The sequence below is a fragment of the Sander lucioperca genome, chromosome 10 (genome assembly GCF_008315115.2).
Source record: "Sander lucioperca isolate FBNREF2018 chromosome 10, SLUC_FBN_1.2, whole genome shotgun sequence".
Lineage (NCBI taxonomy): Eukaryota > Metazoa > Chordata > Actinopteri > Perciformes > Percidae > Sander > Sander lucioperca.
In genome coordinates, this window is record NC_050182.1 from 2,577,064 (window position 1) to 2,591,956 (window position 14,893).

The window sequence follows — 14,893 nt, forward strand, 5'->3', positions numbered from 1 at the left end:
CCACAATAACGGGACGGTTGTGATTAGGAAGACTACGGGAAACAAAACGCCACACGCGGGGCGCGATCCCCGCTCGCCCGGGTGAAAGTCCTGTGTTGTCCTGTGTTGTCCCCCAAGAAAAACGTAACATTTACACAAACTGCTGTGAGACCGGGCTGCTGCAGTTAACACAAACTAACAGCTGTCCATGTGCTGTTTGGACGCTCGTATAAGAAAACAGCAGCAAGTCTTTTGTTGTTGTGGCCTTCAGGTTTTCACACACCTGATGCTCTACGCTAACGCTGCCCAATTTGGGCATGGATTTGACATGCTCATGCTTATTCTCCTCTTATTTTAAAAGTAGACATGCACCGATAGACCGGCCGGTGACCGGAACGGAAAGTTACAGTTCTCAAGGACGCACACACACACGGACGCCACAGCACGGACGCCACAGCACGCTCTCTTTCTCTCAACTTCTCCGCCGTGTGTCGGCGCTATTCTCCACATGTAGGAACCTGGTGAATTAACCTGCAACATGTCAGCTGTTTGGGAATTCTTCAGCGTGTGTGCAGAAGATAACAAGTTTACAATATGCAACACCTGCAAGGAGAAAGTAGGGCGTGGAGGGACGACACCAAAAACCTAAATCACATTTCTTTAGTTGATATTGATGTGAAAAGAAGGAAATGGTTCTAACATTGCTCTTTAGATGTGTGTGAATGTCCCACACCAGGAGTAATTTATATAGTTCTATTTTATAGTGATCCATTATCTGTTCAACACATGTTCTGTTAAAGAAAAGATAGAAAATAAATATGTGTGTGTGCTGTAAAGTGGTTAGAAAACATGAAATCGGCTAAAATCGGTATCAGCTGGTCTAACTCAAAGAAAATCAGAAATGGGAATCGGCCTAGAAAGTTGGAATCGGTGCATCTCTATTTAAAAGTAATACGAGAACGTACATTTTGTGCAGTTAAAAAGTACGTAATCTGAGTCTCTTCGGTGTGTTCTGAGGAACTTTCTGGACCAACTCGGGGAGACTGATCAGTCCGACTGGCTTTACTGCCGACTGTCGGCCGTCTGCTCTGTGTGTCGGAGCCGTTAGCTTCTACGCTGTTAAAAAAAGTTGGTAGAAATACGGGCTAATATACTGCGTTAATATGAAGGTGATTTTCCGTATTTTGAATTTTGGATTAACAGAAATGTGTGTTAAAGGTACAGAGGATATACTTTAAATTTAGAGAATTTTCTCAATTTGGATTACATGGATTAATACATTCCCCTAGGGTTCCCTGGACCCCACTTTTTTGGGCACCTTCAATTTATGTCCACTAAAAATTCTGTTGTTGCTGCTGACAGACTCAGATTATTATTCTAAGTGTCTGACAACATTATGAAAGGATCCCTACAGAGATAGACCTTTTAGTTAAAGAGTAAGATCCTTTTAGTTTAACATGAAACAGCCGCGAAATCACCATCACCAAACTACACCAGACTCCATGCAAATAATCAGTACTTTTATCATGGTAAAACACACTTCATTCAAAGTGGACAGAAACTAAATAAAACTATCAAAAGCCGTCTTGGTTCATCTTTCCACTGTTCCAACAATCACCACTCTGGTTTGGTTGAATTAAACCCTTAATTCACCCATTTACATGTGGAGATAGGCTGGCTCTATACACGCTAAAAGTCCTAATTATTTACATGGAGTCTGGTGGAGATATGCTGGCTCTATACACGCTAAAAGTCCTGATTATTTACATGGAGTCTGGTGGAGATATGCTGGCTCTATACACGCTAAAAGTCCTGATTATTTACATGGAGTCTGGTGGAAATATGCTGGCTCTATACACACTAAAAGTCCTGATTATTTACATGGAGTCTGGTGGAGCTATACTGGCTCTATACACGCTAAAAGTCCAGATTATTTACATGGAGTCTGGTGGAGATATGCTGGCTCTATACACACTAAAAGTCCTGATTATTTACATGGAGTCTGGTGGAGATATGCTGGCTCTATACACGCTAAAAGTCCTGATTATTTACATGGAGTCTGGTGGAGATATGCTGGCTCTATACACACTAAAAGTCCTGATTATTTACATGGAGTCTAGTGGGTTTGGTGATGGGGAACCACTGTTTCATCACTTCACGGTTTTTATCCCTTTATTTATTAATGTATATATTTATAATAATATATAAACATATGTAGTGTGTTTGTTTTCCTTTTTAAATTAAATAATTTTAACAAAAAAAAATAAAAAAGACTTCATTAAGTGTAAAATATACTTGACAGTCTCTCTCTTCACTCGCGCGCTTTATGCTAATCACCGCCAGTCACTCTGCGTCGCGCGCACAAGCCGTTTGGAGAGCTGAGCGCGCCGCGGCCGCGCGCGCCAGCAGCAGTTTCCAGCGGAGCTCGTGAACCCTCCTGCTCTGTCCGTTGGCTGGTTCTCTCTCCGGCTCCGGTTCTCCTCGCGCTCCTTCTCAGCTCCCGCTTCTCTACGTTAGGTTCTGTCTCCCGAACCGTTACTTTGGACGCCAAACATGGGTTGGACTCTCCCGGTTCTGCTGTCTGTCATCTGTGTTGGACTTACGGCGGGAGTACCGGACGGACTGGACGTTCAAGGTAAGTAAACAACACCGAGCTAACGTTAAACTGCGGCTGCGTCACTCAAAAGTTACGTTAAAAGTCTGATTTCACACATTTAATTCAACGTGAAAACACCCCTCTCACACCAGGGTCCACTGTAAAAACGGGTTTTAAGTTGTCTCAGTAAAGTCCAGCATTCAACATGACAATTCATTAAAAAAAACATTGTCATTAATCTGACAGCCGATTCAGAATCGATACGGATATTGATCATAGGTTGTATAAAACCGATATTGATTGATTTGTGGTGTTTTTGACTGAGTTATCAGATTCAGATTAACCTGTCACACCAGGGTCCACTGTGAAAACACGGTTTTTAATTGTCTCAGCAAAGTCCAACTGCATGTGCATTTGACATGAAAATTAATAAACAATATACACATATTTTAGAAAATATACACATTGATGAGCTGGAATAAGAGGATTTTGCCATGTTTTCATAAAGAAAATGACTGATCGAAGTAGTTGGTGCTGTATGTATTGGTTGACAACCTATCGATTAATCTCTGCAGCTTTAAAAAAAAAAAATGCTGTTTTTACAATGGACCCTGGTGTGACAGGATTAATCAGTCAACTCGGCAACTAGCTAACCACAGCTGTAAACCTTTGAAATCAATGTGTTTTTACACAGTTATAAACTAAATATAAAGTATATTTAAACTGTTACATTACATGTCATTTAGTTGACGCTTTTATCCAAAGTGACTTCCAATTAAGTAGTTAGTGCAAGTACATTAGCTTTAAGATAGAGCTTTTTCAAAGACTGTGTGTACAAAAATATGATAAATATATATTCAAGTGTTAATAAAAGATTATAAACTATAAAAAAATACAACTAAGACAACAACTAAAAAAGACAAAACTATATAGCCTACAGACGGAGTAATCTTTTCAACATAGCATATTCAGTAAAATAAAGAAATACCATCAGGCCAATTAGATGTGACATAGTTAAACCATCGTTCCTAATATGAAACAAGCCATTCTCACTCCGAATTCGTAAAATATGGACGTGTGGACGATAGCTGTCAGCGTCTGATGTGATGAAAAAAGCGTCGGAAGAACCCACGACCTTTCCCTAAACTCAACCGTCCTGTTTAGGGTTGAGTACCGAAACGCGGTGCCATTAGGGCACCGGTTCCGACCTAAATGGTAGCAACGAGACCGAATAAGAAGGAAAATTTGGGTGCCTGACTTTCCACTCCACTCAACAGCAGGTAACGTTAGCCTAGCTTTAGCTAGCAGCTGGATTAAACAGGTTAAATGCTGACAGCTAACGTTAAACAGTGTAAAGTGTGACTGTATTTCAACAGTCTGCTCTGCAGCAGCAGATGACGACGTCTGAGAAACACAGACGGTGCGTTCACTGAAACTGGTAACCTACAGCCTCGCGGTGCATTCAAAGTTATTGTAAAATACCCTTTTCCCATCTGGTGGTTGTTTTTGTCATTCAACAGCAATTTACTGGTGAAATAAGTTATTGTTTATTATAAGTTATAGTTATTACATTACTATTAAATCATTTAATTTTGACCATATGGTCGTAGTAATAAACAAGTTGTTCTTACATGTCGCCGACTGTTGTTTAGTACCCTTCTTTTTTTTTCTTCTTTTTTTTTTTTTACTTTCTTAAAAAGTATCGGTTCAGGCACCGCGCCGTTTTAAAAGTACCGCTTTAGCACCGGTATCGGAAAAAAACCAAACCATACCCAACCCTAGTCCCGTTCTTCCCGCGTGTCACGGAAACGTACGCCCACCCACGACCTTTTCCTAAACTCAACCATCCCGTTATTCCCGCGTGTCACAGAAACGTACGCCCACCAAAGACTTTTTCATTAACATAACTGCGTCAAAAGGGACGTCAATAGTCCGGACCAAGACGTTTACTTATAGCGCTAAAGGGACGGCTATAGTCCCGACCAAGACGTTTACTTATAGCGCTAAAGGGACGGCAATAGTCCCGACCAAGCGTGTTTAGATAAAGCACGTTATATAGCGCTAAAGGAGACTAGGCTTTCGGCCGTCCTGACGTCAACAGGGACCTCGTTCCACCATTTAGGAGCCAGGACAGCAAACAGTCGGGATTTCGTTGCATGATTAGTTGTAGAGCCCGGCCGATATTAGGCATTTTCCAAACTATCGGTATTAGAGGATGGATACCCGAACCGAGCCCGTCGGGACCCAACGGTACCCAACGGGCATTTGACATTTTAAATGTAAAACAGCTTACTATGTATGTATGTGCGTGCCTGTGTTAACGTGATTTGTTGCCCCGTGTGAGCTGATCCCTCATCTGTTGACATTTCCGAAAGCCTTCCTACAGCTGCTTAATGACAGCTTTCACACAAACACACAGACATGTGTGTCCGAGCCACTAAGGAGAAAGATATGATGTTTTTTTTGTTTTTATCGAAACCATTATATCTTTCTCCCTAGTGGCATGGTCTGGGTGTGTTTCAGTCAAGCACAAGAATCGCCTAAACCAAATAGTAAAATGGTCAAGTAAGCTGACTGGGGAGTCCCAGCTGCAGCCCCCATCCCTGTATGCTAAACAAGTACAGCGGATAGCTACGGCTATCAAAGAAGATAGCCTACACCCTCTGAATAGGGACTTCCAGTCTCTCCCCTCTGGACGGAGGCTAAGAGTTCCTGGTTACAGAACTACAAGATTTAAAAACCAGCGGCAATCACTCTGTTAAACAAACGGTAAAATTATTTGCAGCACAAAACGCACAAGCACTTTGGTCATGCTATTTCCTATTCCTTTTTATCCATGTTTTACTACCTGTTTTTATATGTTTTAATGTTATGTTGTGGTCTACAAAGTTTTAAGGATGTCCTGCCTCTTAGACTGTAAAACTAGTTTACCTACGGGTACCAATAAAGTAACCTAACCTAATGTGTCATTAGTATCAGAAAAACATGAGATTTTAACGGACAGAAATATCTTAAAGGAACACGCCGACTTATTGGGAGTTTGTCTTATTCCCCGTATCCCCCAGAGTTAGATAAGTCCATACATACCCTTCTCATCTCACTGGGTGTCATAACTCTGTCTGACGGTTCCACCGTTAGCCTAGTTTAGCACAGATCCTGGAGGTAACTGGCTCCATCTAGCCTAGTTTAGCACAGGTCCTGGAGGTAACTGGCTCCATCTAGCCTAGTTTAGCACAGATCCTGGAGGTAACCGGCTCCATCTAGCCTAGCTTAGCACAGATCCTGGAGGTAATTGGCTCCATCTAGCCTAGCTTAGCACAGATCCTGGAGGTAACCGGCTCCATCTAGCCTAGCTTAGCACAGATCCTGGAGGTAACTGGCTCCATCTAGCCTAGCTTAGCACAGATCCTGGAGGTAACCGGCTCCATCTAGCCTAGCTTAGCACAGATCCTGGAGGTAACCGGCTCCATCTAGCCTAGCTTAGCACAGATCCTGGAGGTAACCGGCTCCATCTAGCTTAGCTTAGCACAGATCCTGGAGGTAACTGGCTCCATCTAGCCTAGCTTAGCACAGATCCTGGAGGTAACCGGCTCCATCTAGCCTAGCTTAGCACAGATCCTGGAGGTAACTGGCTCCATCTAGCCTAGCTTAGCACAGATCCTGGAGGTAACCGGCTCCATCTAGCCTAGCTTAGCACAGAACCTGGAGGTAACCGGCTCCATCTAGCCTAGCTTAGCACAGATCCTGGAGGTAACTGGCTCCATCTAGCCTAGCTTAGCACAGATCCTGGAGGTAACCGGCTCCATCTAGCCTAGTTTAGCACAGATCCTGGAGGTAACCGGCTCCATCTAGCCTAGCTTAGCACAGATCCTGGAGGTAACCGGCTCCATCTAGCCTAGCTTAGCACAGATCCTGGAGGTAACTGGCTCCATCTAGCCTAGGAGCCGGTTACCTCCAGGATCTGTGCTAAACTAGGCTAGATGGAGCCGGTTACCTCCAGGATCTGTGCTGGTTTAGCACAGATCCTGGAGGTAACTGGCTCCATCTAGCCTAGTTTAGCACAGATCCTGGAGGTAACTGGCTCCATCTAGCCTAGTTTAGCACAGATCCTGGAGGTAACTGGCTCCATCTAGCCTAGTTTAGCACAGATCCTGGAGGTAACTGGCTCCATCTAGCCTAGCTTAGCACAGATCCTGGAGGTAACTGGCTCCATCTAGCCTAGTTTAGCACAGATCCTGGAGGTAACTGGCTCCATCTAGCCTAGTTTAGCACAGATCCTGGAGGTAACTGGCTCCATCTAGCCTAGCTTAGCACAGATCCTGGGGGTAACTGGCTCCATCTAGCCTAGTTTAGCACAGGTCCTGGAGGTAACTGGCTCCATCTAGCCTAGTTTAGCACAGATCCTGGAGGTAACTGGCTCCATCTAGCCTAGTTTAGCACAGGTCCTGGAGGTAACTGGCTCCATCTAGCCTAGCTTAGCACAGATCCTGGAGGTAACTGGCTCCATCTAGCCTAGCTTAGCACAGATCCTGGAGGTAACTGGCTCCATCTAGCCTAGTTTAGCACAGATCCTGGAGGTAACTGGCTCCATCTAGCCTAGCTTAGCACAGATCCTGGAGGTAACTGGCTCCATCTAGCCTAGTTTAGCACAGATCCTGGAGGTAACCGGCTCCATCTAGCCTACTGCTCCCAATAAGTGACAAAATAACGCCAACATGTTCCTATTTCCATGTTGTGATTTGTAGAGTCACAGCGTGTACAAATAACAAGGTCGCATGACACACAGCCATCTTCTAACCGTATACATACTGGGAACTATATTCTCAGAAAGGTGAAGCTCTGCTACTCCTGCTACTTGGGCGGAGGGATATGCTTTGCAGCAAACCTGGCGTACGACATGATGTACTATAGCGAGAACGTGACATACTATCGCGAGAACGTGATGTACTATCGCGAGAACGTGACGTACTATAGCGAGAACGTGACATACTATCGCGAGAACGTGATGTACTATCGCGAGAACGTGACGTACTATCGCGAGAACGTGACCTACTATCGCGAGAACGTGACGTACTATCGCGAGAACGTGACGTACTATAGCGAGAACGTGACGTACTATAGCGAGAACGTGACGTACTATCGCGAGAACGTGATGTACTATCGCGAGAACGTGATGTACTATCGCGAGAACGTGACGTACTATAGCGAGAACGTGACGTACTATTGCGAGAACGTGACGTACTATAGCGAGAACGTGACGTACTATAGCGAGAACGTGACGTACTATAGCGAGAACGTGACGTACTATTGCGAGAACGTGACGTACTATAGCGAGAACGTGACGTACTATAGCGAGAACGTGACGTACTATAGCGAGAACGTGACGTACTATAGCGAGAACGTGACGTACTATTGCGAGAACGTGACGTACTATAGCGAGAACGTGACGTACTATCGCGAGAACGTGACGTACTATAGCGAGAACGTGACGTACTATAGCGAGAACGTGACGTACTATAGCGAGAACGTGACGTACTATCGCGAGAACGTGACGTACTATCGCGAGAACAACGTCACGCATGTAAAAAAAAATAAAAAAAGGTTGGGTTTAGGAAAAGAACAGTGGGAAAGGCTTTAGTAACACAAAAAAAACCGACAAAAACACGGAAAATAACGACAAACACGCTTAGGGAAACAATAAGTGGTTGGGTTTAGGAAAAGAAACATTGGGGAAGGCTTAAAAAAAACAAAAAACGGCTGAAAATTGCCACACGCGGGGTGAAAGTCCTGTGTTTTACCCATCCGTGGATTTGCGTCCCTTTATTCTACTCGCTACGTTGAAAATTCACTCGTAATGTTAGGTCAATGACGGACGAATTGCGTTGATAAACACGCTAAAATGCGAGTATGCGTCTTGATAACACGCCTAAATGGAATACGAATTGGCGTGTCATACATACGCCACTTCATGGGATCATACAGATCAACTAGCAGCTTCACATCACAGGGTGAAAACACTCAGGATGGTATGTAAGAAGGATATATAAGAAGAGGAAACTACTCAGGAATCGATTAATCTGCAGCAACAGCTAAATAGAAAGAGTACAAACTGACATCGTCTCTACGGGCAACCATAATGAAAAGACACAGCTCTGTGCGTGACATAGGCCCATTGCGACAATTTGGATATAATTTTGCGCAATGTGATAACGATATTGAGTGGATAGGCCTATATCAATGCACCCCTAGTCTAGACGTGAGATGACTAGAGCCTGAACCAGAACTGAGGGTCGTTACACCCACATCTGAGACCTGATTCACAATCAATATGAATTTTGATCAGGTACTGATATTGATCTGTGGGGTTACAGCTTATTGCAGAGCTGACAGACTAATCCCATCACACCAGGGTCCACTGTAAAAACAGGCATTTTTATAGAGATGCAAAGACTAATGGATTAGTTGTCAACTATTAAATTAATCTTCAACTATTCTTATAATCCATGAATATGAATGAATAGTCATTTTCTGTAAACCGTTTGCTCCGACATGGAATCTAAAAGTAGAATAAAAAAAAAAAAAGATAGTGATCTTTGGTATGTTACATAAACCACCAAAGAAAGGTCTTAAAATTGCCCATATTAATATATGCAGTCTCAGGAATAAATTGAGTGATTTAACAGATATACTGCAACCAAATAACTTGCACATATTGGCAGTGTCCGAAACTCATTCAGACTAATGATTGAACAGGAATGCATATGGAGGAGTTGCTATCTATATTCAACATCATATGCCTGTCAAAGTGATGCCAGATTTAATGTATTCTAGTATTGAAGTAATTTGGCTAAAAGTTAGTCTGAAACATCTTAAAGGTATAGTGGAGGATTTTCCCGAATTTTAGAAAAGAACCGCCCTCTCCACTTTTTGAAAAAATGCACATGCGCAACACTCTACCTGCTCCCGAGTGGGAACGCCTATTAAACGTGTGCACGAGAGAGCGTGCACGAGCCTAGTTCTCCTCGTGCACGCTCTGTTTACAAGTTGCTGTCGGCATGGCTCATACAAGCCTACTTTCCAAAAGAAGATTTGCACTTTTTCCACTATGTCAGACTCGCCACCGGTCCAGTCTTGTGGGATCTGATATTGACTACGAGCCCGTGCCTTGTTCATCCCGACCAAGATCTAGGGGTGCGCCTAGAGGCCGAGGGGGACGAGGACCACGAGAACTAGGAGGACCAATAGTTTTGATGATCCACCCGGGTTAGTTCCAAAATTCTCCACTATACCTTTAAGCCAATACTCATAGGTTGCTGTTACAGACCTCCAAATGCTAACAGTTGGTATTTGGACAAAATATGTGATATGCTAGATCATGCTAGTAGTATGACTCTTGAAACGTACTTAATGGGTGACTTCAACATAGATTGGAATTATTCTGACTGTCCTAGGAAAAGCAAATTAATGAGCACAGCAACGGCATGTGGGTTATCGCAGGTAATTAATAAACCGACTAGAATATGTATAAAAAGGGATGGCACTCAATCAGCTTCCTGCATTGACCACATGTTTATAAATAGACTAGAACTCTGCTCAAATGTCAGCTTGTTAAGGTCGTGACACACCAACCAGACGGCCGGCCGTCGGCAGTAAAGCCGGTGTGACTGATCAGTGTCCCCGAGTTGGTCCAGAAAGTTCCTCAGAACACACCGAAGAGACCAGACGTAATACGCCGTAGAGAAACAGATAATGTCCTGGCAGAAAACGACCAGTACCTTTTCCGTTAAGTTTACAGACGCTTCTGTTAATCCAAATTGAGAAAATTCTCTAAATTTAAAGTATATCCTCTGTACCTTTAACACACATTTCTGTTAATCCAAAATTCAAAATACAGAAATCACCTTCATATTAACGCAGTATATTAGCCCGTATTTCTACCAACTTTTTTTTAACAGCGTAGAAGCTAACGGCTCCGACACACAGAGCAGATGGCCGACAGTCGGCAGTAAAGCCAGTCGGACTGATCAGTGTCCCCGAGTTGGTCCAGAAAGTTCCTCAGAACACACCGAAGAGACCAGATGTAATACGTCTCCATTAGAGCCTGGATCGGGCCGAATTTTTCTGTCCGAACCCAGCCCGAGCCCGTCAGGCATTATGATATTTATGTCCGAGCCTGACCTGAGTACGACACAGTTAAAATCTAATTTTTTCTCATATTAATGACACATTGTACGTTTGTTTGTGTGGAAAGCCCGCTATTAAGCAACTGGAAGGCATTCGGAAATGTCAACAGATGAGGTCATCAGCGCACACGGGGCAACAAGCTCACGTTAATCAGCTGTTTAATTTAAAATGTTCAACGTGTTAACCTCTCCTGATCGCTTCTTTTCCGACCGTGATCAGAAAACCAGGGAGACTGGTTACCTCCAGGGCCGACGTTATATAACGTCGGGGTTAAAATCCCGTTTCTGGTGAGACGATGAATGAACTTGGTTTTCAGTCTGGAGTTTATCTCGGACACCACACACACACACACACACACACACACACACACACACACACACACACACACACTGTGTACAAAACTTAAACTTACACCAACTCTGCTCCGGTCGCATCTACACGTCTGCTTCCTCTTTCTCTATCTCTCTTCTGCCCACTTTACACACACACACACACACACACACACACACACACACACACACACACACACACACACACTGAGCTCTCTTAAAGGAGCCGCAGCACCATTTTACAACAAATGCCATATCGCGCTAATGTGACCGACCCCGACCCTAACCCGACCATAATTTCTAAATATCTGTCCGAACCTGGCCCGACCCGTCGGGACCCGTGGGGCTCGGGTCGGGTATCCATGCCTTAGTCTCCACAGCAGGCGGTGCTAATCTGGATTGTCGCCCCAAAATGAAAACCGGCAACTGATTGGATGAACGCGTCACGTGGGTCTGGTTTCTTCTCTCCTCTGGGACAGTAAACTGAATATCTTTTGAGTTTTGGACAAACCAAGACATTTGAGGACGTCCTCTTAGGCTTTGGGAAACACTGATCCACATTTTTCACCATGTTTTGACATTTTTATATATCAAACAACTAATCGACTATGAAAATAACCGTTAGTTGCAGCCCTACTAAACAACAACAACCTTGTAACTGAAAAACATTTAAATGCTACATTTCAAATGTTCAGAATCCATCACTTCATTCATTCATTATTATAGTATAGTTATTTTAGGAATTATGCACGACATATTTTTAAATGAGCATGTTTGCAAAAAGATCACGTACCCCCTGCAGTACTCCAAAGTATTCGTTGAGATTGGTTGATGGTGCGATGTAAAGCTGCTCTTCTGCCTGTTGTTCCCCCAGTGATCGACGTGCTGAGTCTCCAGGACTCCAAGCAGAGCGTGGCGGCCGTGGAGAAGCTGTCGGCCGGTCTGAGCGCGCTCACTGACGTCTACGTTGTGTCCACTTTTCGGCTGCCGGCGAAGCTTGGCGGAGTCCTGCTGGGCGTCTACAGCAAACAGGACAACAGGAAGTACCTGGAGGTCGCCGTCATGGGGAAGATCAACAAAGGTGACTCCAGAGCCGCGTTGGAAACTGTTCCCTATCACAGAAACCGTTCCCTATCACAGAAACCGTTCCCTATCAGAGAAACCGTTCCCTATCACAGAAACCGTTCCCTATCACAGAAACCGTTCCCTATCAGAGAAACCGTTCCCTATCAGAGAAACCGTTCCCTATCAGAGAAACCGTTCCCTATCAGAACCGTTCCCTATCAGAGAAACCGTTCCCTATCAGAGAAACCGTTCCCTATCACAGAAACCGTTCCCTATCACAGAAACCGTTCCCTATCAGAACCGTTCCCTATCGCAGAAACCGTTCCCTATCACAGAAACCGTTCCCTATCGCAGGAACCGTTCCCTATCAGAGAAACCGTTCCCTATCGCAGAAACCGTTCCCTATCAGAGAAACCGTTCCCTATCAGAGAAACTGTTCCCTATCAGAACCGTTCCCTATCAGAGAAACTGTTCCCTATCAGAACCGTTCCCTATCAGAGAAACCGTTCCCTATCAGAACCGTTCCCTATCACAGAAACCGTTCCCTATCGCAGAAACCGTTCCCTATCGCAGAAACCGTTCCCTATCAGAGAAACCGTTCCCTATCAGAACCGTTCCCTATCAGAGAAACCGTTCCCTATCAGAGAAACCGTTCCCTATCACAGCAACCGTTCCCTATCGCAGAAACCGTTCCCTATCGCAGAAACCGTTCCCTATCGCAGAAACCGTTTCCTATCACAGCAACCGTTCCCTATCAGAGAAACCGTTCCCTATCAGAACCGTTCCCTATCACAGAAACCGTTCCCTATCAGAGAAACCGTTTCCTATCAGAGAAACCGTTTCCTATCACAGCAACCGTTCCCTATCAGAGAAACCGTTCCCTATCAGAACCGTTCCCTATCACAGAAACCGTTCCCTATCAGAACCGTTCCCTATCACAGCAACCGTTCCCTATCAGAGAAACCGTTTCCTATCACAGCAACCGTTCCCTATCAGAGAAACCGTTCCCTATCAGAGAAACCGTTCCCTATCGCAGAAACCGTTTCCTATCGCAGCAACCGTTCCCTATCGCAGAAACCGTTCCCTATCAGAGAAACCGTTCCCTATCAGAGAAACCGTTCCCTATCAGAACCGTTCCCTATCAGAGAAACCGTTCCCTATCGCAGAAACCGTTCCCTATCGCAGAAACCGTTCCCTATCGCAGAAACCGTTTCCTATCAGAGAAACCGTTCCCTATCACAGAAACCGTTCCCTATCAGAGAAACCGTTCCCTATCACAGAAACCGTTCCCTATCGCAGAAACCGTTCCCTATCGCAGAAACCGTTCCCTATCAGAGAAACCGTTCCCTATTGCAGAAACTGTTCCATTATAGAAAGGATCCCTACAGAGATAGACCTTTTAGTTAAAGAGTAAGATCCTTTTAGTTCCATGTAAATAATCAGGACTTTTAGTGTGTATAGAGCCAGTGTATTTCCACATGTAAATGGGTGAATTAAGGGTTTATTTCAACCAAACCAGAGTGGTGATTGTTGGAACAGTGGAAAGATGAACCAAGACGGACTTTGATAGTTTTATTTAGTTTCTGTCCACTTTGAATGAAGTGTGTTTTACGATGATAAAAGTACTGATTATTTACATGGAGTCTGGTGGGTTTGGTGATGGTGATTTCAGGGCTGTTTCATGTTAAACTAAAAGGATCTTACTCTTTAACTAAAAGGTCTATCTCTGTAGAGATCCTTTCATAATGTTGTCAGACACAAATAATAATAATCTGAGTCTGTGAGCAGCAACAACAGAACTTTTAGTGACTCTAACTGATTAATACTGAACCAGTTTCAGAGATTGTTGCTCTCATCAGTCACTCAGACACAAAAATATGGGAAAATAGGGTCCAGGTTGAAACAATAACCCTGAAATTACCATTTAAAGTCCATCCAGTTAACATGAACATCAGAACATCTGAGTTTCCACTCAGTGAAATATTCAGACCGCAGACTCCTCCATGTTTTTATGGATGGAAATATTGTACATATCTGCTCCTTCATGTTACACACAGCCGCACCCTGACACGTTTATCTTTGGAAAACTTTAAGACCTTTTGCTGGAATTTCAAATAAAGTTTTGTGGGATTTTTGAATATCTGAACATTGTGCGTCACATCAGCAGAAAATAGTTCCTATCCAGCTGAAGTTTAGAGGACGATACTTTCCTCTGGATGAGTTGAGACATCTGGGGCTCGTTGGGTTTAACAGCAGCACGAAATCAACGTTAACGAGAGAAAGTCTGTGATGGGTCACAAGAAAACCTTTCTCTGGTATCTGATGTTGAACTTTGAGTAGTCTTTGTTAGGGCTGGCTTTTTTGGGGGGATTTTAATGATCCAATATCGATTCATTAAATCCAGAATGGATCTCAGAGCTCTATTTTAACGATCTAACCTGCGATCTGCAGGTGTGTTTAGGGCGTGTCCAAATCCACTTTTGCTAGTTTGACGGCGGAAAAAAGTGTCCGTGTGCCGGGTGCATGGTTCTAAAGGGTTGTACTTAGTGTCTTCATTAATCAGAGGTGTGTTTTGGGCGTAACATGGAATCAACCAATCAGAGATCATCTCCCATTCCCTTTAAAAGCCAGGCGTGTTTGGACCTTGGAGCATTGCTGGTATGATGGAGGATTTACACCGTAATATTTTTATTTGTAATCTTCTGTGTGTCTGTGTGTGTGTGTGTGTGTGTGTGTGTGT

At 43.9% G+C, this 14,893-nt stretch overlaps 1 protein-coding gene across 1 annotated transcript in view; it reads left to right on the top strand.

Annotated features, from left to right (window-relative positions):
• Positions 1-2,334: 2,334 nt before the first annotated feature.
• Positions 2,335-14,893, top strand: part of thbs3a (thrombospondin 3a) — a 57,842-nt gene continuing 45,283 nt past the window's right edge. The window contains 2 exon segments of the mRNA XM_036006359.1: positions 2,335-2,614; positions 11,963-12,169. Coding sequence (XP_035862252.1) covers positions 2,533-2,614; positions 11,963-12,169 — 289 coding nt within the window. The 5' untranslated portion in view covers positions 2,335-2,532.